Source organism: Aquila chrysaetos, chromosome 8, assembly GCF_900496995.4.
Source record: "Aquila chrysaetos chrysaetos chromosome 8, bAquChr1.4, whole genome shotgun sequence".
NCBI classification, from domain to species: domain Eukaryota; kingdom Metazoa; phylum Chordata; class Aves; order Accipitriformes; family Accipitridae; genus Aquila; species Aquila chrysaetos.
In genome coordinates, this window is record NC_044011.1 from 838,452 (window position 1) to 865,142 (window position 26,691).

The 26,691-nt window shown below is 47.1% G+C and overlaps 3 protein-coding genes across 4 annotated transcripts in view; 1 reads left to right on the top strand and 2 right to left on the bottom strand.

Moving 5' to 3' along the window:
• The window catches only part of DNAJC7 (DnaJ heat shock protein family (Hsp40) member C7), a 25,791-nt gene extending 17,754 nt beyond the window's left edge, over positions 1-8,037 (top strand). Inside the window, exons 11-14 of the mRNA XM_030021688.1 lie at positions 194-340; positions 579-731; positions 1,295-1,357; positions 2,246-8,037. Of these exons, the coding sequence (XP_029877548.1) occupies positions 194-340; positions 579-731; positions 1,295-1,357; positions 2,246-2,283 (401 nt within the window). The 3' untranslated portion in view covers positions 2,284-8,037. The remainder of the gene's footprint in view (positions 1-193; positions 341-578; positions 732-1,294; positions 1,358-2,245) is intronic.
• On the bottom strand, positions 7,975-14,990 carry LOC115344432 (2',3'-cyclic nucleotide 3' phosphodiesterase). Of its 2 annotated transcripts, none has more exons than XM_030021705.1 (4): positions 14,714-14,990; positions 11,749-12,418; positions 11,041-11,183; positions 7,975-10,471 (listed from the first exon to the last, which is right to left on the bottom strand). In XM_030021705.1, the coding sequence occupies exons 1-4, from the start codon at positions 14,714-14,716 to the stop codon at positions 10,019-10,021; spliced, it is 1,269 nt and encodes a 422-aa protein (XP_029877565.1). In that variant the 5' UTR covers positions 14,717-14,990; the 3' UTR covers positions 7,975-10,018. The 2 variants fall into 2 exon arrangements, with proteins under 2 accessions (XP_029877565.1, XP_029877566.1); XM_030021706.2 differs by lacking the exon at positions 14,714-14,990 and adding an exon at positions 12,671-12,854.
• A 116-nt stretch (positions 14,991-15,106) lies between these two features.
• Positions 15,107-26,466, bottom strand: ODAD4 (outer dynein arm docking complex subunit 4). The gene is made up of 12 exons (XM_030021686.1): positions 26,333-26,466; positions 25,648-25,779; positions 25,191-25,344; positions 23,181-23,242; positions 21,986-22,142; positions 20,756-20,980; positions 19,517-19,724; positions 17,887-17,973; positions 17,458-17,654; positions 17,161-17,261; positions 16,242-16,320; positions 15,107-15,390 (listed from the first exon to the last, which is right to left on the bottom strand). Exons 1-12 carry the CDS (start codon positions 26,444-26,446, stop codon positions 15,158-15,160), a joined length of 1,749 nt encoding a protein of 582 aa, XP_029877546.1. The 5' UTR covers positions 26,447-26,466; the 3' UTR covers positions 15,107-15,157.
• Between the last annotated feature and the right edge of the window lie 225 nt (positions 26,467-26,691).

Here is a 26,691-nt window from a genome sequence, read left to right on the forward strand (position 1 = left end):
ACATTTGGAAACAGCTTTAAGTGGACAGTAAGGCTTTAATAAGCTACCTGTAAATCCAGGTGGGTTGGTTACTTGTGGCACCTGAATCCTTCAACCCAGGTCATCCCAACATGTTGGTCTTCAGCCTCTCTTAAAGCAGGAGGCTGTACCTGACACTAAAGCCACTTTCCTTTGGCATTGCACTTCTTTCTAGAACACAAGCAACTTCTAAAGAATGCACAGGTGGAACTGAAAAAGAGCAAACGGAAAGACTACTATAAAATCCTTGGGGTTGACAAAAATGCCTCTGAAGATGAGATCAAGAAGGCTTACAGGAAAAGAGCACTAATGCATCATCCAGGTACCCACAAACAGTCTGTTATTAGAGCATGTGTTGTTGCTTTGATCCCTTGCTCTATGCATGTGCCCTGTGCAACCATCGCTCAGAGGCAGGAATAAATATGAGAGGGGGAATTTCTGGACAAATAGCACTTCTGACCCCACAAATCTAAATCTGTGACAGTAGCTGGGAATGTGTAGCATTTTCCATTTACACTAAAAACAAAAAGCTTCTTTCCTGCTTGTTTTTGTGTCCCTAGACCGACATAGTGGGGCAAGTGCAGAAGTACAGAAGGAAGAAGAGAAGAAATTTAAGGAGGTTGGTGAAGCCTTTACCATCCTGTCAGATCCCAAGAAGAAGGCCCGCTACGACAGCGGGCAGGATCTAGAAGAGGATGGATTGAACATGGGAGGCAAGTGTTCCTTAAGATATTCTACCATGGCAGCCTTTAAAAAGATTAGACCATTTAGAGTCTGCTTTCTCCTCTAAAGCAAACCTCCCATTTGTAATAATCCTATGAATTGACTTGGTTTGGTCTCTGAAAGCATTTGAATAGCAGATCTGCACTGAATGTTTCAAGTTGCGAACAGTCTAGGTTATATGGTGGATGTTATACTTGATCAAGCCGGTAGGTAGTAGCTGCCACTAAGCAGAATTCTTTCATAGGAAGTGTGAAATAGTGTACTAGAAAGATTGTGCATCCCTAAATGCAGCTTATCCAAAATTCGTAGGTTGCCCTTGTTACTGAAATTGTCTCTCTGACAACTCTTGCTTTTACCTGTTTTTTGCTACTGTCAGTGGCTCTGTACTCTGCTGCTATGTAGCAGTGCTCAGACAGAGCAAGCTGTTTGTTTATAGCTTTTTGTGTGCTTGTAAAATGCTTTATGAGCCCTCAATTAAGTGACAATTTCTAAATTGTGAAAACTGTAACTGGCTGTTTCACTTCCACTCACAACTACCTTTTCTTTCCTGTAGACTTTGATGCAAATAATATCTTCAAGGCCTTCTTTGGTGGGCCAGGTGGCTTCAGTTTTGAAGGTAGGTGGAAGTGTTCTCCTGTCAGCTTTGGGTACGTAAGTACACAAATCACTTGACAGGACAGCTGAGTTTCCCAGAGTGGATGTGCTGTTTGAGGAGAGTATTTGACTTTTCCATGGAAAAGTGTCTAACCTCTTGGAAAGTTCTATCTGCACAGCATCCCAGCTGATGGCTGGTTCTGGTTCTTTTGTGTTCCAAAGCAACAAAACCCAGGGGTTCCCTTTTCAAGAAGTGTGTGTAGGCTTTCCCATCTAGAGTGGTGCTTTGCTGCTTAGGAATAGTTGACCATAACTTGGATACAGCTGCTGGTGCTAAAGCAACAAAAGGTGATTCTTGGTCAGAAGTCCTGTGCATATGTATCACACAGCTCTCTCCTCTGGTTTCATGTGTTATGAACGTGACTCATGTGAATCCTCCTGAGGGCTTCTGCCTGCAAACATTTTGAGGTGACTGGAGGCAATGAAGCAGCTGTTACTCACTGTCGTCCCTTCAAACCTCGTGTGTGGTCAGGCTTTCTTCACACACCTTGGTGTGTAGGATGGCTTTGTACAGCGTTGAGTGAGCTCTCAGCTAGCATCAATATACCCCTTAGGGAAGTGTGTGTTCCTTAAGGTCTTTTGTTAAGTGAATTTCGAGAAGTCTTGCATGCTTTGTGTACTGTTTACCTTCCTCTTTGTAAATTTGCCTCCTCTACCCATATGGTCAGTGGTCCACTCTTGTTGGAAAGCAGCTGCTGGAAATGCATAGCAAAGATCTTCTCTCTCCTACATGTTCAAATGCTTTTCTTTGAATTAAGTACTAGCTTGGCATCAAGCTACTGCAGGATAGTAGTTAACTGTATTGTCTTTGAATTTTGAAAGTGCTAATATTTTTCATTTTCTTTTTCAGCTTCTGGGCCTGGAAATTTCTTTTTCCAGTTTGGCTAAAAAACAAACAAACAAAAAAACAAAAACCACACATACCTGATCTGCTTATTTTAACCTTGAATACGGACATACTTAGACTCCTTCCTTCATCATGTCTCATTGTACTTAGAGCAGTTTCATTTTTCTCGGTTGGAGACCTCTGTTTTGTGTGCTTTTGTGTGTGAAGAGGAAACCAGCTCGGGGAGGGGAAGGCTTGTGAATTTTGTTTTACTGTTAACTTTATTAAAAAAAAAAAAAAAAAAATAAAGCTTTGAATCTTTTGGTCCCTCCATGCTGGCCCGTACTTTCAGACTGTTCCTGCTCCTCAGCAGAGAGGATTTCCCTGAAGTCCTCTCGGAATCTTGACTTGTAAGAGGGTGAAGTAATCTCCTATTTTGTTTTGGTTGACTCCAAAGTGCAGTATGGCAGCATGTCTGGGGTTTGTAGTAACTTTTAAGTTATCTTAATCTTCTGAAAATATTGCCAAGATTCAATCAAGTTTCATACAATCGCATTTTACCTGCCAGCTGTCTTTTTTTTTTTCTTTTTTTTTCTTTTTTTTTTTTGCCATGGTTCTACCAGAATGGTACACTTGGGCATTAACTTCAATGATAATGTGTGAGCTTAACAATTTTGTATCAGAGAAATGCTTCTTTGGATTTAAAAGAGCAGCTTATGCGAGAATTCCCTGTGATGCAGCTAGAATTAAGGGCTTTGTGTTGCCGCTCCAAGAATTGTCCTATTTAAGGGAATATTGAATTTGCTCTGGGCTGAATTTCTTCACCGTACTTTTTTTAATTAATCCACTTGAACATTTAATATTTGTGCTAAAACTTGATTTTGTTGAGCTTGATGTTTGATTTCATGTTACTGATCCATAACGTGGATGACCTCTTTCTAGCTCTGAAGAAATGCAAAGTAAAATTCAGGTTAATAATTGAAAACGGTTACTGTGTGCGTGCAGCAGTGTGCTCTCGTAATGTTTACAGGAACTGTACAGATATGTTAAACTAGTCAAGTAGTTTTCAACTAGAAGTAATTTACTAGTCCAAAGAAGCAAGAAAATGCAAAGTCAAACTCTGAACTGACAGTCTGTCACTTGCTTCTCTTGCACAATGTCAGGGCAAGTGCTGGAGGGATGAGCTTAAAGCCTGGAGCTGCGTGCAGCTGCGCTATCTCAAATTGAAAATGGATTTGGTTTGGTGGTACTGCCAGTTAACATGAATGCTGTTTTATTTTTCACCATAAATGTAGTGTTACAGCAAGATCTCAGCTGGGAGAGGACTCTGCTTCCAGAATTCTTCCCTTTTCTCTAGAGGGTGAAGAACCTTTTTGACTAGGTGCTTTGTTCAAGTTAAGTACTGTCTGTGAAAAGGTTCTGGAGCACAGCGGGTGGCATTGTCTGACAGAGCTTCTCGAGGTCTTGCTCAGAAGTGGGGTGTGAGAGAAAGTGTGTTGGCACTCGGCAACACTGGCGAGAAGGGCAGAGTCTCTGCAGCATTGCTGTATCTGGAGTGTTTTGAACTGACCTGCGGTAGTGTAGTGATGTTTGGAGGGCTGAATTTTGCTTGGCTGAGAAAACGGGTGTTTATACAAATACATGCAAGACTCTTTCCTAGAGCAACCTGACACTAACTTTTATATAATATCTGATTTAACTTCTTACTGCAGGAAGAAAAACTGCAATGAATTCATTGCATGAAATGCTAACATCGTTGTCTTCCTTCCTTTTGAGGGCTGTACTTGTCCTGTTCAGTGGGACAGAGTTGCTAGACCACAATGCAAGTGAACTTCATTTCCAACAGTTGCAATAGTGTCATGGTGCTGCCGCCGCCGAGTACTACAGTCCTGTGGTTGTGTTTTGTCAGATTTATTGACAATCTGCTTTCATAGAGGGAAGATTTAAGGGCTTAAATTCTAGTACTGCAGAATAAAGAAAGAATTCTATAACTCACTCGAAAGTCAGCTTTGAAAATGAGCCAATGTTGAGTAATATTTCCAAAAACAGACTCTACAACATTTATTCTAACTTCCTTCGCACCAGTGTAATGTGATGGACTTACCCGGATTGCACTGAGAGCAAAATAAGGTCCTAGCATCTTTTAGACTCTGAAACGGTAATTATCTGGGGAATTGAAATAATGGTCTATGCATATTGATACTTCTTCAGTTCTCATGGCACTTGTGAGTCAGAGTTTACAGGACTTGTTTTAGTGTGGCATTCTGGATTCATAATGTCTTGTCCTGTGTGTATTGATATTACTGTACAGTTTGGACTTTTATCAGTCTTTTATTACCATGCAGAGACGTGTCCTGCATTTGTCAGTGGTTTTTATTATTATTATTATTATTTCCCCCTCCCCCCAGTTAAGTATGACAGGCTTCCTTCTCTCCAAACTTTGAATGAGACCATTCCTTGGAGGACAGAAGCGCAGTGGCTTTTCTTCTGAGAGAGAAAATGTATACAGCAGATATTTATAAAACTGCACATGAATGCATGATTTAATGTAGTTAAATATTAATATGGTGAGTGCCAAGACTTTTCTAAGGAGCGTTATAATGTGATTCAAAGTGAAGGCGAACACGTGTTCCCTTTTGCACAGAGCGCTAGCGTTTGAGCGGCGTTCAGTGACTCTCCCGTTACCTCAGGACAGCAGCAGCAGCATCTGGAGATAGAGGTGCGGTGGCATTGTAACCTCCATCGTGTCCTCGCACAGCTTGGAGACACGGAACTCTGTTTCTTTCAGAAAAATCTGCTTAGATGTGTGTTGCTTGAAACATTGCCTTTCACACTTGGTAGTTATGGAACATTATTCATGGGTTGTATTTTGTACACAGCCACAGGGAACCTTAGTGCCATTTTTCTAGCTGCTACCACTCTGCAGACCTCCCTGGCTTTCTTCGGCTGGAGAGGAGCTACCAGACGTAGGAATTTGCCACAGAGACAATGAGTAAGTATCTTAAAGGGGTATTATGCCTGTGCTTTTTCTAGAATGGTAAAGAGCTAATGGAGGTGATAGGAGGCAGTTGCTGTAGGTGATACTCTTGAAGCACAAGCACAGTGGGATACACATGCATCGAGCCTTATTTAGAATCGTACTGTTCCCTTTGGTGTGACTGTAGGCAGGTGGAAGAAACCAGTGATGAAGCCCTTCCTTTTAATGAGAAGAGTTGTTTTTCTGGAAGTCAGTCTTTGTAATTATTGAAAGGTTTCTTTTTTGGCATAACAGCAAGAGCCTTAATGCTTCACCCTGAAACGTACCTAAACATGCCCCCGGACTGTTTGTTCCATGTGCAGAATCCCTTGCACCCTGTTCTGCCTGGTGAACAGCCCAAAATACAGATGCCGAGCAGCTTTTGCTGCACAGTGTGTATTTGCCCTTTGGCCTACCAGCTCCTGCCCGGTGTTTCCGAAGGGGAATGGTTGGTGCTGTGGGAGTTCCTGCCGAAGGGAACGACCAAGAGATAGCAGAGCTGACGTGGCTAAAAGCCAGACCGGGCTGGTGTGTAAGGGAGGGATCTTTTAGCGGATGTGATGGAAGTAATTGCTATTGAACAGCTCGATAACTGGCAGAGAAGCTGTCAGCTTCCCCTGTGAAAGCTGTAAACTACAAGAAAGATTGTGTGTGTGTGGGGAGCATGGCTCTTGGCAGACCAAGCGTGTGAAGTGAGGCTCCGTTGTGACTCTATAGTGTTTACAAGGAGATAAGGAGTTGTTTGACTATTACGCTTTCCCTCTGATGTTTTTTTGCCTAATCATGATACTTGTGGTGTCTGAACTGCTGTAGGGATAGTTTCAAGTAGTGAAATGCAGTTGCATTCAAATGAAAAAGGAAGCACTTTCATGCTTTAAAAATTAAAACATGCATCAGTAATGCTAGTGTGTGGGAGATACTTGCATGTATGATGGTCCGACCTCTAGACCACAAAGCCTGGTGTGTTCCTTCTTGTGTGGATTTACTTTACAAATCTGATGCTGTGTCAGCTCCATCTTTTCCTGGGGAGTATTGAGAGAGTCCTTTCCAGATACACTGAACCTGGACTTGAAATCAGCTGTAAAGACCATTAAGATGCTTCTGGCTGCCCACTTTGACAGGCTCTTCACTGTTTCGGCTACACATGCTACATAGGAAAGTACATGGTTTCGTTTGTGAACTTGGAAGTGTTGCTATAAAGCTGGATCCTTAGTGCTAAAGGCTTCTGACTGTTTTGTAAATACATTAATGCAAATTGAGAGAAAGGAGAAAGAAAAAAAATGTTTAGGGACAACAGTATTATTATCCATGGAATATTGCAAGTCCCTCAGCTTTCTGTATCTGAAGGGGATACAGAATGAAAGCTGCTGTGCTGTTGTTTCATTTCCAATATGGAAACTGGCTCAGCCCCTGTGCCCACCTGTGAGCACTGGTCTCAAGCCAGCCACGCGCTGGAGGGCTGTGCTCGGCCGAATCGCTCTTCAACCAATTGAATGACCAAAGCGTTTGGACCACACAGTGGTTTGCTCTTCTTTCAAAATTTCTTCCTCAGTTTCAGTAATAACTAAAGATATTCACTTATCTTCAAGTGGATGATTTTCATCCCGTTTAAATTTGTGCCTTGTACCCGCCCCTCCCCTTTCTTAGGGAAAAAGGACAGCTCGTGTGTTGCACCTACCCGAGTTTCTCCGAGCAGTGCTGAGGTCTGTCTTGGGCTGTTGCAGGAGTGCTGTAACTAAGGCTGAAAGGCGACAGGCTGGATCGCAGCAGTTCTGTGACCCTCCATTCTCCTGGAGGCTGCTCACGCGCAGCAGTACTGTATTCTGGAGATGTTCCTGTTGTCCTTGCTTACCACAGCAGCAGGACCTGGGCTTGGCTTTGAAAGACGATGCGTAATGCTTTGGCCTTCCTCGACATACCCTGGCTTTCCCCACTCCTGCAGAGTCAGGGACAGGATTATCCCCTCTTCTTTGAGTAGTGCTAGGCAAGTTTCACTCTAGCATAGATCTGACCTCTGAAGGAAAGCTCCTCTATGAAATGTGAGCTCTGAAATGTTGTAACCTAGACGATGCCAAGGTGAGGCATCTTCTGCAACGTGGTGTTACTGAGCTAGAGCTTCAGCATGATCGGGTGCCTCGGGAAGGCAGGAGTCTGTTGGGAGAGCTGGGATGCTGCCTCTGGCTGGGCGTGCAGCTTGGCTGCAGTTCTGGCATAGCCAATCTGACCTCAATTACCCCATCTTCCTCCCTTGCTTTCACTTAATAGCTCGTGCTTCAAAAGAGAAAATTGCGTGAAGCAATGTTGGAGGGGTTGAGTGCGAAACAGCAAACCGAGCACCTTCATTGCATGCGTACCTGCTTTGTTGTAACGACATTAAGGAGTAGTCAAGACAAAACCAGATGCTGATGTGAAGCCAACTTAGAGAGGACACTAGACCCTGTGCTGCAGTATTTATCTGAATCGAAATTCTGAATGTTTACCTCAGTGTAAATATCTTAACCTTTCCAGTGGGAGGAAAGGAGTATTGCATGGAGCAATCACTATCCCCAGCGCTTTGCCAAACACATCATCCTCTCTAAGACAGGCTTCACATTGGTATGAATACTGTCCCTCTTTGGACCCTTACCTTTCTAGGATGTGAATGGTAAAAATGTGAATATTTGTTGTTTACTTCATTAGGCATAATTCATAATGATGTGTTTATATGAAGAATATCACAGACTGAAGCAAAACCATATGCAATTGGTTTACTTTATTATAAACTGTATATGATGTACAAACTAATAAAAACTTAAATGACGACAGTCTCACTGTTGTTCTTGAACAGGCAAATAAACAAGATATTCCAGCTGTGCATTTCAGTGCTGGATGTGATCTGGAGCATTGGGTTGTTGCCAGGGCACTGGAGGGAGAAGGGGTCAGCGTGCTCCTGTGCTCCCACGGGAGCTGTCCTGGGCAGGCGCTGGTAAATACGTTTCTAAAGTTTTGATGGAACAAACTGGCCGGAGATTTCTGTTAGGAAAGGTCCAAGCTGAATATCGGGCACTTGCCCCTCTGCCAGTGCAGAAGCTAGCAAGGGTTTTTCTGTTGAAGGTAAGGGAGGATTATGGGTGCTATGGGTGTGTGTATATATAAAACTTTTTATGTTATAATGAGAATTTATCATCATCCATCTTTTTGAAACAGCAGGAACTATTTGGCCTTATTGGTAAACTTGCAGAGTGTTTACCAGATTAGCCCCAAAGCATTCCTTGCTTTTGTTTTAAACATTCAGAGGAGAAATGCTTCTTGCACAGGCAGCGTTGGGTTTCCCAAGCAATGGTTTCAGTGCGCACCCAGCTGCAGGTGAGCTGTGCCCACGCAACAGCTCCTTTACCGATACGAGCCCAGCACATGCTTGTCAAACAGAGTAAGTATTTACATATATTAATAAGGGATTAATTTCACTATGCAGTTCACCACACACTGAGCTGTAGCATGAGTTTAAACTGTTGTCCTGACCTGAATCCATTAGTTGAGCTTTGTGTTACAATAAAGTAGTGACCACAGATCCACTGACCAACTGGCAGACAGTCTGGCTAAGAGCAAAACCATAAGTTTCAATAAAACAGACTTAATAACAGAAGTGCTTGATCATTAACTTTTTTTCCAGCCAATGGTTTAGGTTTGAGCAGACTTAAGTTACACAGTTATGATACCTCCACTTACTTCCTAAATTACAATGTTACTGCCATCCTAACTTTTAACATTCAAGTGCATTAGAGAAAAGTAGTAAAATCTTGCATGAAGTACAGTTCTATACTTCAGACATGATTTTAATTTCTATAAAATAAGATGGAAGAGACATTAGTTCATCTCTTCCACCCCCTGCCAAGGCAGGATTGCTCCCTACAGGACATGGACACTGGACAGTGCTTGGTCCAGCCTAGTCTGACATGTGAAGTGAAATGGCTGGAGCCATGCTACAGGAACTGAATGCCTCTCCTGGTATTTCACATGTTTCCCTTTAAGTCCACGATAACTGTCTTTCAAGACATCATCTGGCAACGGGCTTTCCTTCTGTCCGCTCACCAGCATGTCTCTTCCCTGCAATGAAGGAAGCGTTCACAAGCAAACAGCAAACATGAACTGGGGTAGAGCACGGCTGGCTGCAGGACTGACCTCTGATCAAGGCTGTTAAATACCCTGCTGCCCTCTGCAAGTTCTTTTCTTGGGGACTAAACTATTAGTAACTGCCACACTTGACAGAAGTGATCTACAACTGGGTCTTGCTGGTTTTTACCCAGTAGTTCAGCTACCAGAGTGACTGATGTCAGTCCCTCGGGTGTGGGAGAGGGGGAGAGACATTACACAGTTCACTTGGCTTCAGACCAGTTATGTACAGGCTTTGGTCTGCCACTGCTTATAGTACTGGCATGTACAGATCTAACGATTGTGGTTCATAGGGAAGTTATAAAAGACCATGGTTGATCTTCCTCTGAGGAAGAAAACAAGCAGAACACCACAGCTAATTCTCTCCAGAACCCTTCCATTAAAATACACTAGGTAGCACCTCGATTATGGACATCAGTTATGTGACAGTTTTCCTTTGTCAGTCAAGAGTTGCTTGTTTTCTTCCTTGCTCTGAAGCCAATAAACTCTCTCCCCAGAAGGGCTTCACACTGGGGCTGGCAAAAGGGCTTACTTTAGTAAAGGTAGAATTATTTCTCTTTACACTTTTAAAGGTTACAGGAGTTACTTGCCTTTTAAAAACAAGCAAACAAGCTACCCTGCCCATGCTCCTAGATGATGGTGCAGGAACTAAAAGCAGAGCCCCGTTTGTTGGTGCTCTGTGTTGGCACAAGTTTTCCTTTTCCATAGTAACCTGAGAATATTGCCTTCACATCGATCTTTTTCGAAAGGATGAGCATCCACATACCATTATCAAAATACACCAGTTTCCCTCCTCCAATTTCCCCCACTTCATCCCCTTTGTTCCCTGCCTTTTCCAGTTTCACAAACTCCAGCAGATCAAGCCCAGTCTGGACTGCTTCGACGCCGTTGGCACAGCCAAGGGTGATGTGAGCCCGGCTGCCTTTTGGGAGGTTGTCGGTGGGCAGGATCTTATCGGCATCTCCAGGCCACAGCAGCAGTTGCTGTTCACTCAGCTCTACACGAGCGCCAACAGTTTTTGTTGTGATGAACAGAGCGGAGATGGACAAGGTGAAGCCTTTGCCATAGGAAGCCTTCACAGCCTGGGAGAAGAGGGAGACAAGTCCGGAACACAGTTTTACCCGACTGCAGACAGGTGGGATGTATAGCAGAGTGGTTGGTTTTATTGTCCACAAGCTCAGGATCTGGGCTGATCACATTAGCTCTTGCTTTGACATATTTGAGATACTGCGTGCAACTAGAAGGTCGGGGCTGAAGTTCCTGCTCTGTGAATTTGGAGCTGGTTACATCTTTTTCCTTCACAAATTCCAGTATTTAACTTGGGCTTATCTGTTTTGAAATAATTTAGCTAGAAGTGTAAATACCTTAATTCATCATCATTCAAAGCGAGCTTTGGAGATGATGCTGGAAGTCAGGGCTGGGGGCGGGCAGGGCAGGAGTATTTTATTTGGAACCTAACAGGCAACAGTCACCATTTCTCCCAGTTATGACCTTTCTATTGCACAAGCCGCATGGACATACTTGCTGTCCCTACAATTACCCTCTCAGCTCCCACTGCATCCCCAGCCCACCCAAAAGGCTCATGGATCCCCTGCTGGGAAGGGAGAGGGAGACTGGAGTCCTGGGGAGGAGTCAGAGCCCTGGTACTCACTTCTTGCTGTGCGTATTCCTCGGCTCCAGCTGCTTTTCCAAACTCCGTGTATTTTGTGGTGCAGTGTAAGACCCCAGGCGGCCTCTTCACAAAGTAGCTGGTGAGATCTATTTTTATTTTGGGATCTTCAATAGCATAAGCAACTGCAAATACAGGTAAGCAATATTACTATCAAAAAATGGTGAGCCTAAGTCCTGTCTCAGCTTGCTTCACTAACCTGTTCTTCATGTTTCATCTTTCTTACTGCTGAAAAGGCCTAGATGGGTAAATAAAACTCCCCCTTCCACCTAGGCTAACAGTGGATGCAACTAGAAAACAGAAGCTCCTGCGCATCATCATGGCTCGTCTTAACCTTGATGTTGTACGAATCCCTCAAGGGACAAGGTTGTTCAGTCTTTCCCTTTTCTCTTTGACTCATCGCAGCAAGCAGGGGATGCCCAGCCATGCGTAATGCTGCTGCCATCCAAACCCAGCTCCCTACAGTGACAGACCTAAATAGACTTCTTTGGAAAAACGGTTTCGTTTCTTTTTACTTACAACAGCAACTTTGTCAACTATGGGAAACGGATTAGTAGCTTTAAACAGTTTTTCTTGTTGCTAACTTTAACTAGAAATTTACTTTAGAAGCTGACCAAACTTGTTCCATTTGCTGAATGTTAACATTTCATCAACAGAGTAAGAACTTGGTAAGATACTTCTCATACATACAGTATTTACTCTCCTTTTTGAAGGCTTTGAGACTCCCAAGCTCATCTAAGAAGGCCTGGCCAGCCTTCCTCAGGATCTCTGAACTTCTTTTGCTCAAAAACCACCCAAAATACATGGGTAGGAATTCCTTCTCCAAGCTCGGCTTCATCTTCTTCAGCTCTTCCACTGACAGTTTCCATTGATTCTTTTCCTTCAGCTGCAAGCAATCCATTCGCCACTGGGTTTTGGGCTCAGCAAAGATGACTTTGTACCGGTATTTGTCAGCAATATCAAAGAGTTGGTCCAGTCGTTCCCTCTCATGGTGAGTGTCATCCAAAACGATAACGCTGATATCTCGTTTGCAATAGTCAACTAGATCCTCATCCACCTTTGAATACTCTTCAGGAATGGCGCTTCTAATTAAAGGTGTAATTTTATAGTTATCAACAGAGATGACCTTACAGGCATCTTTATACCTATCTTGAATAGCCTGGGCAAGAGTGGACTTCCCACTGCCAGGCAGGCCTCTTAGAATAAAAAAGGTTTTAGATTCTTTGACTGTAGAGATGGTATCTTCATCGTCAAGGAAGGGGAACTGCAAGCTTTCGGGTCTTTCTTTCGCTGATTGAGTAGACATTTTTCTAAATATTTTAGGCAGGAATGTGTGACTCTTCTTTGAGAAGCCTCTGTTCTGAAATGCAAGAAGAGAGGATTTGGCAGGCTAGCAACCCCAAGAGTCCGCGCGCTCCCGCTGCACAGGCATGCGCCGTTGAGAACCTTTGCAGGGGGAAGGGCGACGCAGGGAACATCTCTACCCCCACGTCCCCCACCCTCAGCTGCCCTGCTTGCCTTAAGCCACCTCTCAGAGCTACCCTGGCTGCTCCCGCAGCAGGGACCCGTGCCCTGTCCCACCACCCACCGGCACCAGCACCGGCCGTCTGACCTGAGGAGCTGAAGGTGCAGCTCCGCTCCCCGCTCCGGACTCGGCAGCTTCGGTCCTGCCTGGCCAGGAAGGGGAAGTTTTACCGTCACGTGGCAGCAGCTGCAGTTTCAGAGGCACCACGAGCTGCCACAAAGCCACAGCCCAGGGAAGAGCGCTTCAAGTGTCAAAATTTATTTCTGAAAAATAAACACTTGTGGCTACTAGATAACGAGGGTGCAGCATGCTGTGGGGAACTCCACCTGAAAACAGGAAACAAAAGTCCCAGCAGGTTGTGACAGCTGCTGCAGTCTCATCGCTTCATCTGAATAAAAAAGGCTGCATGGGGATTTAAGTCTGTTTAGGGACCCTCCGTCCCCATAGGAAAGGCTGTTTCTGAGTGAAGTCTGCGGGGATGCCGTCTCTCGGTTAAGAACTGCCATTTCTTTATGCTATGCTGAACATCAGCACCCCGAATGCCTCGGAGGAGGGAATTTGGGCTCCTCTTGTGACGAAGAGCAATTGAAATTGCTTCCAGTAAAGACAAATCCCTTCCCAGCAGCTGCTGAGCTGAACACGAAAGCGAAACCAGCCCTCTGAGCACCAAAAGAAATGCTCCTATTTGGCAGCAGCAAGCAAGCCGGGAAAAGCGCCGCTGGGGAGCTGGCGCTGGCTCTCCCTCCCCTCCTGCCAGCAGCTCCGGTAACTGGAATCCCAGATTAATTCCCAGCAGGGCCTGGGAAAACATGGGACTGGAAGTAAAGGAGGGATTTCTCCAACTGTGCGAGTTTTCAATTGCATCAACAGGGCAGCCACTGGTTTTCGGGTCAGTATGTGAACTCTCCACCTTCCCTCCCCAGCTGCTTCCTCACCCAGCCTGGCTCTCCAGCCGAACGCTGTGCCAGCAGCCACAGAGCAATGCTGAAGGAGTAAGTTTTGCCTTTGATGCAAAAATTGAGGGGTTTTACATACAACACAAATGCTCTGCCCGTGGCAGAAAAATACAGCTTTCCTGTTTGCAGGGTGAAGACATTGTTTAAAAAACAACTGTTCAATTGATTAACTTTTCTGTCCCTTATTCCAGAATGTGGAGGTGGGTTTTGGTTCCAAAGCGCCCTGGGACCAGGACCCCACTGCTTCAGTGGACGTGTTGGGCAGGGAGCGCTGCCTGCCCTGGGGTCGGCTACCGCGCAGCAGGCCGGGACGGCCGTGCCGGCTCCCGAGACCGGTGCAGGAACGAGCGGGCTTCTGAGAAGAGCAAGGACCACGCGGTTCTCCTGGGACCCCCGCGCTGCCTTCCCCATGGATTCGAGGCTCCCAGGTCATCGCACGATAGGAAGCGGACGGCGTGAGCCGCTCCTCCGGGCAGGGTAGGTGTCCCGTTATCCAAGGGGAACGCTTGGCCCGAGCGGGAACGGGCAGCGGCTGCGGACAAGCCTGGCCTCGCTGCTCCGGCGGCCGAGGGCTGCGGCTGGGCCGGTCCAGCTGTTTGGCCGAAGGCAGCTGCCGGCGACGGCGGTAACTGAGGCCGCTTTTCAAACGCGCAAACAAAAGAACAATAATAGAAAACACCCTCCGGCCCCATTGTTTAGCGGCCAGCTTGGAGGATAATAGTCGCCTTCAAGGGCCGGCCCGGCCGGACAATGGCCCCACAGAGACCCGCCTCGGCGGGCGCTGGGCTCCCCGGGCGGACAATCCCCCATTGAGCCCGCGCCCCCGGCCCGTTCCCCCCCCCCGCCGTCCCCCACAAAGCTCCCGCTTGTCTCCGCGCCCCGGGCTCCCCGCGGGACCGCGGCTCGGGGGAACGATCGCTCCAGGCGGCGGCGAAGGGGGCTGCTGCCCCCAGGGCGGCCCGGGACCCCCCGGGACGGAGCCGCTGCGCGCCCGGGGGGACCCCGGGGACCGTTCCCGGATGACACCCTGCGACCACCACCGACACCCGGAGCCGGGCACCCCGCGGGGCTCAGCGCCCACGCGTCGGCGACGCCGCCGGCGCTCCCTCCCCGCCCCGGTAAACGAAACCCGCGCCCCGGGGGGGGGGTGGCTGCCTTAACCCCCCCCACTTACCATGGTGAGGGCAGCGGCCGCCGGTGCGGAGCGGCGCGGCGGGGAAGCGGCTCTGGGGCGGGCACGGCCGCAGCCCCTTTCATAGCACCGGGCACCCCCCAGCCCCCCCCCCCTTCTCCCGCCTGCGGCCGCGCAGGCGCTGGGGGCCGGACCGGGCCCTCCCCCGGGAGGGGCGGGGGGGTGTCCGTGTCCGTGTGTCGTGTCTTCCCGCCCGCCCCGGGCCGGGGGCTGCCGCCGCGCTCGGGACCGTTCTCCGCCGCCGGGACAGGGCAGAGGCGGGGTGTCTGGGGGGACACACACACACGCTTGTCCGCGCTCCCTCCCCACGCGTGGCCGCGCAGCGGTGGGGAGGGCAGGGGGCGGCGCGGACCGGCAGGTGCGGGAGACGAGAGCTGCGGGACTGGAGCTCCTGTTGGCAAACCCGCGGCCGCAGCTTGTCAGCCCCTACTTCTTCTTCTGCCTCCCTCCTCTCCGCTCTTCCCCTTTGCTCTCGGTGTCCTCCTCTCCTCGGTCCTGTCCCCCCTCTTGACGCGTTCCCCGGTGGTCTTCGCGGTTCCCGGCTGCTGCTGCTTTTTGCTTTTCGCCTCCCCGACGCTCTGTGCTTCGCTCGCTTTCCTCTCCCTCTCTGCGCTTCTCGAGGTTGTCGTCTTCCGCGCTTCGAGCGCTGAAACCGTCCTCTGGGGAGGAAAACGCAATTTTACACCGCGTTCCGGCACTGCGAAAGCAGGAGGGCACAAGGCCGGGCAGACCCCCGGCCCCCGCCGCCGCCCTCGGGACGTTCTCCCTCCCTCCTCCGCCTCACCGGACCCGGTTGCTGACGGCGGGGAGCGGGCACCGGGAGCCGGCCGGACCGGCGCCGGGCTCGTCACCCCGGGCCGGGACCGGCCGCGGACCGCCGCGGACCCCGGGGCGGAGGGCGGGCTGGGGCGGTGCCGCCATCTTCTGCCCGGGCTCGGCATTGCTGCGGGGCGGGGAGCGCGGCGGCGGGGATAGCGAGAGGCGCTTCGGCCCAGGTTTCCGTGCCGTGCTTGCAAGGAAATCGATACTACGTGAATTCGAAGATGCGGCTGATGTTTTCGAAGGCCTGAGCGCTGCGGGTCGCATTCAGGCACGGTCACGTTTTGCTGCCGACCGCGTTCCGCGCCACCGTTCTGCATTCTGGGCTCTGGAGCTGCTCTCGGTGTTCTTAAAAGCGGTTTGTTAAATGGGTGGCACTGAAGAGTGAAACCGGGCTCCGTCACTGTTATCGAGGCTTCGTTGACATTGCTTACTTTGGTTTACACCAGCTCAAGACTCAACCTTCGCTACCAAAAAACTGAGGCCGCTAATTTTAACTATGCTATGGCTTCACATATAAATGAATTCCTGCTACTGTGTGCTAGTACAGAGGATGCAATATGGGCCAGAATTTCGGATGCTTGCTACCAGGGAATGGGGTGCTTTGTTCCCATGCCTCAGTCTGTGCTCAAGAAAAGGAAAGTGGACGATTTTGATATTTATGGAGTGCGGAGGTCTAAATGACAACTACCTTTAAGAGAGTAAACTGTCGTTTCTTCTCTTCTTCCGCGCAGCTCTTCAATGAAGCTTTTGCTCACATCATCTAAGGCCTGAAAGTGATACGGCTCATTAATAAAAGCTCTAGAAATGCAATTACATACTTAAGTTTTTCCTGCTTTCTTTTGATCTCTGCTGTCATTACCACATCCTTTCTTACCGTAAAACTCTCTGCAACAATATTCTTCATTTCTCCCTGCAGTGATTCCTACCTGTTAGTATCCCTTATCAAATGTCTCCTCACCTAAAGATTCCATCTCTCTCACGCTATCATTTTTCTTCTGGCAGGAGAACAGGCTCTGCCTGAGCTCTGGACACCCGTCAGGGATAACCAAATAGGTAAGTGTCTGTGCTGTAACTGTTGCCTGGCAAGGCGTGTGCAGTCAGATCACCCACAACCCACTGTCGGGTCAATGAAGGCTGGCTACCAGAACATGGAGACTGCTTTACTACGGGTCATTGGCCATGCCCAGAAGGTCTTCCGTGGTTTGATGCAAAGTGGTTTCTCTGGGACATTTTGGAGAGGCCAGAAAAGGGTGAGCTGTGATCAGCAGGTGATAGCAACTGAGCACAGGGAAGGCACCGTTGTATTCTGTGTGTGAAATGTGTGCCCCAGGGAGGTCAAAGGCAAACTTTCCCTTGACCTGACCAGGGCTGGGGCTTCATCCTTTTATGTATTGGACTGGTTCATAAACTGGGATTAAGTTTTCTGAGCCAGGAGGTTTCATAACTTTTAATACATAAACTGCTTCAGAGGCTGCATTTTCCCCCTCTTAACATGCTAGCTGTGCAGTGATGTTTTCTCAGTTCACAGGACACTAGACAATAGTTACAGCTAACTTACTAATGCTGCCCCAAGCTTCTCTCCTCTTTGCAACAGCCCACTTACTTACAGTAATGATGGCCTTTTGAGCATCTTCATTGTGAATAAGCTTTGCCTTCTCAAGTGCTTTTTCAAAGTTCAAGATTGCAGACCGGTAATCCTTTAATTTTACTGTAATAGACAAATGAAAACATCTATTTTAACCCAAGATCAAGAGAACAACAACAGGTAAGCAAGCAAGTCTCTGATGAGAGGTCTTGATGTGAACAGTTACTTTGGGTGTTAAATCACAGAGATGTTTTCACTAAGATGCTGAACAGACAGGCTGTCTCCATCCTTAAAGCAAAGTATGTGTTAACGCCTTTACCTTGTGCTTGTGCCACTAGTACAGTAGCATGGAGTTGCCACTCAACATCTCCTTCTTCATCTGCTGACTGCAGGGACTTCTGTCCGTAATTTTGGGCTGCTTCAGCTTTATTCAGCTCGAGGTAACATTGGCCAATTTCATGGAACAGCCAGGTCTTTTCCAGGCTGGATTTTGCCATTGGAATCTTCTCCTCCCAACTTCAAGCAGAGAGTAAGACAGACAGACAGACAGACAGACATTTACCAAACCTCACTAGGTACAGTTACAATTTCAACCACTGATTCTATTAAAAAAAGGGTTCCTGGTACTGTTGGTATGACAAATTTCACAGGCCCCCTTGCTAGCAGTACGAATAAGCAAACTGAAAAGACATAATCTATTTAATTCAAAATACAGCCTTACGCTTTTTCTGTTACTAATTTTACATACGTGTCAATAGCTTGCTGGAATTTGCCGATTCTGGCATAAACTCTGCCAATGTTATCAAGGGCTCTGGATACAGCATCTGGCAGATCACTGCATTGAAAAGAAAAAGAAATCATAGTAGCTGACATAGTCTTGTTCCTGATACAGTCTGAGCTTTGTTCAGCCTTACTTGTTTTCTTTGGTGCTCAACATGACTTCAGGCTAAGTGTTGACAAGTAGTGGTAAAGGACCAATGTCAGACTGAAAGTCATAAAATCAAGGTAGATTTTTTATTTTACCTACAGCTGTTGCAACTGACACCCCATAAGACACAGAGGAAAATGCTTTAGTTTTGTCTTGGTTTTTTGGGGGGGGGCGGGGGGGGGAGGTGGGGTGCAAATCTGGCAGTTCTTGTGAAAGTCTTTCCACTTTTATTTGCCTCAACTTCCCTTTGTTGCCTTGTGGGTCCCACAGAAGTCCCTACCAGCTCCTGGGTCCCTAACACTGATAGATGATTTCTGTCCAAGAGAAAAGGGAAGACCCCAAAACGTGTCTGCAATGTGTCTACAGACTCCTGGCAACATGTCCTGCTCCCTGTGCTCTGATAAGCTTTTGCCCCATGCTAGAGGCAGCTCCTTCTATAATAACGTTGCCTGTGGACTTTAATTTTTTTCCTTAATTAGTTCCCATTCCATCTTTGGAAGTGGCCTGCTTTGACTACCCTTACCTTACAAATGAAAAAGCTGATGAAAGGAGAGGATAAATGCCTTGCTGGGGGCGATGTGAGTCATTAATAAGGTCTCCTCTCACCCTGCTGAACTCTAGCCACCAGAGGGCAAGGCCCCCCTCCCCCAGTCATCCCTGTGTTTCCGTCCTTTAAATGTAACTTTACATGTTTTTAAAAGTACTAAAATTGTGTATCTCATTCCTGCACCTCTACTGCTAATTGTTAACTTTATTTGGCATAACTGGGGAGTGGAGATCACCAGGAGGGAGGCAGAAATTTCTTAAACCAATATTAATTTTAAAAAAGTGATTTGTGAAAATGATAAACAGTCAGTCAGTTACATGTTAAAAGCCCTATGCTGTACTGGCAAAAATAAAACCAAAATCACTTCAGTTCAAGCAACTATTCAGTGTTCTCTCCTGTGCTTTGCAAAACTTGCTAAGTCTTAAGACGACATTTTCCTCCATTCTGTTTTAGCTGAAAGAGCTGCAGAATGTGTTCTGTATGGTCAGGTAACTGTACCTCTTATATAAGTATTTCAAGCCTGCTATCATGGTTTGAATGCAAATGATTTTAAGAGAAAATGTAGCAGAAAACTTGTGCCAATTTAGAGCCTGACCTTCCTGAGAAAGAAGTGCATACTAGAGGCTAAAGTGCTGAGACTGGGACTTGTGTTCTCTTTTGCTTTGCTTCAGCAGAGATTTAGATGTGCCACGTGGTCTAGGTCATTAAAAAATCTGCTTCAGGCTCCTTATTTTTGAAATAGTGAAGGTAAGAACTCACTAGAGACCATGATACTTGGGCAGAGTCTGAACCTGTTGCCCTGTTAAATCTCCAGGTGAGAATTACAATATTACCTGATGCTAAAACATCTTAACAGAGGTACTTTCCTCTTTTCCCCATCCATCTGAACTTCTCAGCACTTACTTCTGCCTGGCAAATTCCAGATCCATTTTATGGCTTTGCAGAGCTGCCTCCATCTGGCCCATCTCTAACTGAGCATTCCCAATGCAGCTGTGGAGGTTTCCAATCAGTTCATTCTTGTTGGGAACTTCATCATCTGACCACCCTTGTATTGTTTTTAGCACACGCTCAGCTTTCTTGCAGCTTTCTTCAGGGCAGTCGCCAGTCAGCACTGGAGACAAAGAGGAAAGTTTAATGTTAGGGTGTGTGGAGACAGTGATATTGGGGAAGTAAGACAAAGTGCAGTTGTGTAAGCCTCAGACAAAGCTTGGGAAAGGTTAGAGCTCCTCACTCTTCATGTATCTCCTACACTCCTCCCTCCAGTCTCCAAGAAATCTGCCCCTAGGAGATGGTACTTCTGACCCTCCACCTGGCACCACTGGAAATCCCTTTCATCGCAGCAAGTAAGGGGAAATGACTCTGGTAACACCTCACACTTGCTGAAGAAACATAAAGGAGAATGATGCTTGTTGTCCAAAGGTTTTGAAAGCTCATAATTATTGCAGCAAGGCAGCCTGGTCTTGGAGATGAAGTTCTAGCTACAGTACTTAGGTTTTTATCTCCTAAATTAGCCCCTTGTGCCCTCCTGGTGAGCTCTGTTCATTGCGCCCAGCTGGGCTACAGTGCTGCAGCAATTAGACTGCAGGATGTTTCTGACACTACCTTCACCCAGCTGTTGTAGCTTAAAAGAACTGAATTACAGTAACAACTAAAGTCTTTTCCCTGCATTGTAAATACATAGCACAGGAAGAGAAAAAGAGACCAGAAGTGGCTGAGTTACTCCTTCCTTCCAGACCACTTGTTTTTCAGCTGCTTCATCTCTCTACAAAGGTATTTTTGAACTATAGGAATTATTAAATCCAGTGGCCTGCATTCTCTCAATAAAACAACTTCTGATGACCAGACCAGAGGCATTTGCTAAGCATGCAGCAGTGGCCCACCTGGCTTTGATATCTAAGTGGTGTCCTGAAAACCAATCAGCAAGACCTCAAGTACGGAAAAAGCTGAGAGAAAAGTGTTGAATTCTATCTCTAAGAAAGTGTTGGGAAAGGTGAAGAATACAAAAGCAGATACTTCCCCAAAACTGCCTACTAGTGTTGTTAATATTTGCACTGCTTCTGTTGTTCTGGTCTGTAATTACTACAGCAAATAATTACATGTGTCAACCATCATTTTCTTACTGTTTCCAGCCAGGACACCTACACATATCAATGTCCTCCATACTCTTCACAATGTATCTGCCAACCTCAGCTGGTTTTTGTTTCTTGTCCCGCATCCACCTTTGCTGCCTGAGCTTGCGCTCTCTCACACGGGCATAAATAGGCTTCTGCTGCTGCCAGAATTCACTGCGTGTGTCCAGGTAGGAAATGCCACTCAAAACCAGGTCTGCTACTTTGATCCCCTGCTTCGTGCTGCTCTGCATCAAATCTGAAAATAAGATGGTAGAACCCAGGAGAGTATTAATATATATGACGGATGAAGCTGCAGTTCGGTGGGGGACTGCTTGTGAATGTTTTTCTGCTCTGATAGAGGCATAGGCCTAGAAATTAAAGTCTTCAGTGCTCCTCAGAACTGATGTGATTAGGGGGGCAGTTATGGAAAACTCCCTTGCTGTCACCCATTCTGTGTGTTTTAGCAAGCTAGAGCTGATGTTCCCAGCCCCTGTGGTTGCTGCCTTCTCTGCTGACAAGAGCCAAGAAGGGGCCCAGTTATTGAGGGCCAGCTGTGATGAGCCAGCACCCATCCTCCTGCACAGAACAACTGGATAGGGCATTTGTACTGAAATGGCACTTTGAAAAGTGTTGTGGATTAGATTGCAAGATGGAAATTGAGAGGGCTTTTATATGCCTGGAAACCAGATAGCGCCCATTATTAATGCTGGTAATACCATAAAACCTGCGAGTAGACTAAATTCTTAATTACTTCTCTACTAACTGGGTAGAGAGTTTCCTAGAAAAATTACTAAAGGGGAATCACCTTTCTGCCTAGTTCTAAAATAAGACACTTCTCTGAATCCTGCATCTTGATCTTAACAGCATTTATAACAAAACCACAAATGAGTTACTCTTATGAGCAACGCTTTGCACTTAATGCAAATGTTAGTGGAATTTATTGTTATGACAGAAGTTAAGTAATTTGTAATGATACTGTTTCTGCTTTTGATTTCATCTGCACAGATTGCTTTGAGTTGATTTACTGTTTGTTATAAAAGCCTGCCATTTAATAGGGAAGGAAATATGCTCATAGTTATGAATATTAGATCTGACTCCAAAAATACCTGTACTCTCCAGACACCTGCCTCTCTCACAATCACTGCAAGCACTGTGTGCTACGTGAGCTCTGACACAAATGAGGAAGAGTAACATAGGGATATAGAAGAACAAAAAGAACCTGCTTAGAAGGAACATTTAGTTAAATACAATGGAGAAGGACCTTCATCCTTGAGCAACTTTTCTAGGTAGGCCTTGTCAGCATAAAGCTCTCCAAGAAGCTGTCGCTCTGTTTTTGGATTCCTCACAGGCTCCCATTTCCTTGTCCATTTTTGATCCTTAGTCAGTTTGACTTGGAGTTTCTGATTTGCTTTTTTGCTCTACAGCAAGAAAAGATAAAGGATGTTGGGGGATGTTAGTGGGAAACAGTACAATTAGCAGAATTCTGTTTACATTCCATATAAGCCAACTTATTTTTTAAATAAAAGCGAAAACTCAGTGTCTCACCAATTGCTTTGGTCATGAGCAACTGAAATTTTGCACCCGATTGTGCTCCCTCACTTCCAAGAACAGGAGGGGGCATTGTACCATTAGTATAGCGGGCAGCACAGAATTAATTCTGCCCCGGTGACTTGTACTGGTCTGGAGGGCTGCCTGGTCAGTGCTGTGGGAGAACATTAAGGCTGTGGAAAAGGCAGGTCTAGTTGTCCGTAGTCAAAGAAACAGAGGCTGTAACAGCAAGGGCTTCTGAAACGTGCAGAGGGTATTTCTAAAGTTTCACATTCAAAATCCCAACAATCACAGTGCTAATCTTTAGGCCCCTTTGTACAAATTATTTTTACCACCGGGTAGCCAGAATTCCAGCTGAAAGAAGCAATGAGCATTCACTGCACTGACTTCAAAGTGAAATGTGGCGTGGCATCTCGGAGGAACAAGGCACTACTTCAATGGACCACCCCAAAATTAAGCAATCGAGAAAGTGTCCATTATCAAAAATGTGAACCTTAAACATCAGGTAAACCCAAAGTAAACACAGTAGATAAATGTACCCTGGCTCCGACCTCAGTGCTGTTACTTATTAGCCTTTGATGGGTGATCAGCAACACCAGACAGAAACAGTCAGGCTAGCAGAGAAATTTCAAACGGGCCTTTGTTTCTCCTTGGCTGCTCTTCCCTGCCCTTCTGCCTTCTCCCTTAAATTTTGTGTAGCTTGAGCCAGAACTACATTAAAAGCAGGTGCATAAATACTCTTATAACGGATCAGTGTGCTTCCTATGCTCAGAAGGCACTTCACTAGACCAGCCATATCCACGCCCATGTTGCTGCAGAAACAATTAATCCTCTAATGCCTATTTCAGAAAGTATTAGCATTATAATAACTCTAGTGGCTCCTAAAGCAAGAGCTCTTCAGACTGTACCTCTGCCTGCCTGCTTATAAAGCGCAGATCCTCTTTATTCTCCAGTTTAACTGAGGATGGACCTGCAAATACAGAGAAAATACTTGTTAGTGTTCAAGAATAGCAGTGCAGAGGCTTTAGAAATTAAAATGACCATAAATGTGCCAAGCCTATAATATCCTGTTTGAAATAAAGCTTTCTGCTAGTTCCTTCATATAAAATATGTGGATGTTGGTATGTTTGGTAAGCAGGGAACACAGCTCATAGATGCAGCTCCTCTCGGGATTTTAATTACTATTTCCACATTGCACCAGGGGACTCCCATCACAGTGCAATTTTCCTACGGAGACATGCTACATCCTGCATGGAAACAGAGGAATAAAAAGGATGGGAGGTTCTTCTGAGGGATCACAGCTGAAGCTTAGAACAGAAGGAAAGCTCTAAGCACAGGGATCTCCAGCAATCCAGACAACTGACATTAGGGCAAAACTCCCATTTCATTTTCACTCTGACATCCAGTTCTGCTATTCGGATTGCACGCTGGCAGTGGAGGTAAGAGTAAAAAACAGCTCCTTGTTTTGGCCTGGTCAGAAGGAAGAAAAGAGCTTCACATGCTGTTGTAGAAGGATTTCCTTCAGCAAGGCAACTGTGCCAAGATGAGCAATGTGAGTACACGCGCATCACAGAAGGTAGGTGTTTCTGAATCTGCCAAGCAAAGCAGATTCAGTAAAGCAGTTTTGGGGATGTGCCCTGTTGATGTTAATGTGTGTGCATTTCCCAACTGTTTAAACATCTAGATAAAATGCTAACATGTTTCCTTGCTGCTTTTCTCCTGCATCTAGGAGCTCTCACTCAATTAACAATCTTCTTGGTTTTTAATCTGTTCATTTGCCTACAGCCCAGGTGCTTGAAGGCATTTAAACCTCTTAGCTCAGTATATCGAGCACAGCAAGCATTTCAACTGAGAGTTGCAAAGATATCTAGGTATTTGTATGAAGCTAAGAAAGCAGCAGTAACGGAGGAAAGCAAGCCAGATCTGGAAACTTTCCCTGTTTTTTTTAAATAAATACCACATATGAAGGAGCTTCAGGCTTTTATGCAGCTGGAACATGAAGTTCATCTGTGACACTTTGAAACTGATTTCAGGGAGAGTAAGGCACTTAACTATCTCAACATCAGGGCCTATGTGTACGGGTGTGCTGCAGGGTGTGTCCTGGCTCTATGAAGGGACAGGCTGTTGGGGATCCACCTGAGCAGTCTCTGACTAGCCGGGCGGGTTTTACATCTGCCTTGCCAGCTACGCACAGGCTGCTCTGTGCACATGTCTAAGGTGGCAGCCCCAGCTGAGGCGTGTGTGCCTGAGAGTGAGTGCACATCCTGTCTGTGCTTGTTGGCGTATGAGAGCGTTGCTAAGAGAAAAACTAAGGGAAAAGGGACAAGTTTTCAGTTTGCTTTGAACATCACTAGGTCCTTGGCCTTTCCTGCATCCTGCAGGACTCCATTCTATGATCTAAGCCAGAAATTATGAAAGCAGTGCTCCATTGCAACAGCAGTTTCACTGGTCTTATGCAATGTAAACTGGAGTAAAGTCAGGATCTCAGGAAGGCCGGTCTCGGGTAGCAAGGCAAATTTCATTACAAACTTTGAATATTAGGATAAAGATCTCAAAATGTATTCCGTAATCAGTAGGGCTGTAAGTAGATGAGCTGCTTTGTTCTGTATTACCTAAAACATTTTCATAGTGACTTTGGAAATTTAAGTTAGTGTCATAATTTACTTACATAACTGAAGTTATTAGACACTGTATATGAATAGGCATTCAGCCAAAACAAGAAGAAAAAAAGAACAGGGCTGTGCTCTTTTTGGTGCTTCATGGTTTCACCTAAGAGTGGCCACTGAGTGCATGAATCCAGAAGCAGAGAGACTGCTGTTGCAGGGTCCTTGGGTCACTTGCTGAGCTAATATGCCATCAGCTGTCCACCGAACAGCTTCTGGCTGTGCTTGTAGGGGCCATAAAATGAAACATCTTACTTCCAATGCAGTTGACAATTGCCTCCTGGGATTTCTCGATACCCAGCCTGAACTTCTGTAGTTCTGGACGTAGTCGGTAGCCTCGATGATAAAACACTAATGCAAATTCAAAATCACCCATGGTATATAATATCTCAGCTTTTTGGTAAAGTCCCTAAAATGATATTGGGGAGAAAAAAAAAAGAGAAAAAAAAAAAAGTTTGAGAGGTCTCAATTAATTCCCCACTAGGCAGAAATGAGAGCCCTACGCTAGGGCTATCTGCATACAATAAAATCTGATCCTGAAACTCCTCAGTTGCTGACTAAGCACCTCCACCTCTCTGGAAGCAATAAAAATGTCAAGGGTGTGTTTAGTTAGCTCTTTCTACACAATACTGTCTCCCAGACCCTTCCGAATTTCACAGATAGAAGACCGGTCCTTGGCCACCCCAGACTGTTACCAGTTCATGCTGTTTACCTTGGAGAATGTTTTGTCGTTTTGGAGAGAAGCTTCAGCATCTTTCAGGGAATTTTCTGTGTCTCCAAGTTTGAGGTAACATTTAGAGCGGGCGACTAGACAGTGCTTGTCTCCTGCTCTCAGCTTCAGCGCCTGGAACGCAGCAGACACGGGTAGGCCATCAGTGCCGGCTCAACAGCACAAACGCATACAAGCACGGATATTTGATGCAACCTGCTCTGCCCCAGCACAGCTCTTGATGACGGACGAGGATAAAAACCCACCGCTTTCACTGAAAAAAGTATTCTCTTGCTGTTCGCCCATTCCCTCTGCTGCAGCTACCCCGCCTTTCCATGCCGGAGGTGCCACAGCCCCTCTCCCAGCGCTCCCCCACGCCAGACGGGAGCTGCCCCCCCCCCCCCCCCCCCCCCCCCGCCGTGTGTCACCCCCCCTCACGCTGTGACCTTCAGGCGCCCTTGGGGACAATTCCCCTCCCGCCCCCACCTCCGTGGGCCGCGTCTCCTCCCCCCCGCCGTGGATGCCCCCTTCCCCTACGTCCCCCTTCCCTCCGCCAGCCGCCCCCACGCGAACCGAGTGCCACCGCCACGCGTGGGCCTTCGCGGCCGCCACCTCCGAGTGCCACCTTGGGGCCCCCTCCTCGCACCCACACCCACCGCCGCCCCCGGCCCCGCCGCGGCACCCTCACGTTGTTGAAGCAGGCCAGGGCCTTGCCGTACTCGCCCCGCCGGCACAGCAGCGTCCCCTCGGCCATGAAGCTGGGGAAGGTGCCGGCCGGCACAGAGTCCGCCGCCGCCGCCATGGCCGGCCCGCCGCCGCCGCCGTCGCCTAGCAACCGCTGCCGGGCAACCGCTCGACTTCCGGCGCGGCGCGAAGCCCCGCCCAGGCGGTGACGTCGCGGTGGCGCGCCCGGGGAGCTTTCCCGCGCCGCGGCGGCAGATCCCGCGCTGCCGCCGCCGCCGTACACCCCCCCCCCAGCCCCCGTTAGACCCCCGAACCCGGCACCGGTGTCCCGGGAACGGCTTCCCCGGGCCGCCACGGTACGGG

Coding starts and splice junctions, on each gene's coding strand:
- LOC115344432 (XM_030021705.1), bottom strand. Junction 11,184..11,748: donor CAAAAAGGAGAGTAAATACT/GTATGTATGAGA, acceptor CTGTATTTGCAG/TTGCTTATGCTATTGAAGAT. Junction 10,472..11,040: donor AGGAATACGCACAGCAAGAA/GTGAGTACCAGG, acceptor CTCTTCTCCCAG/GCTGTGAAGGCTTCCTATGG.
- ODAD4 (XM_030021686.1), bottom strand. CDS start 26,446: ATGGCGGCGGCGGCGGACTCTGTGCCGGCCGGCACCTTCCCCAGCTTC. Junction 25,345..25,647: donor ACGACAAAACATTCTCCAAG/GTAAACAGCATG, acceptor ATATCATTTTAG/GGACTTTACCAAAAAGCTGA. Junction 23,243..25,190: donor AATTGTCAACTGCATTGGAA/GTAAGATGTTTC, acceptor CTGTATTTGCAG/GTCCATCCTCAGTTAAACTG.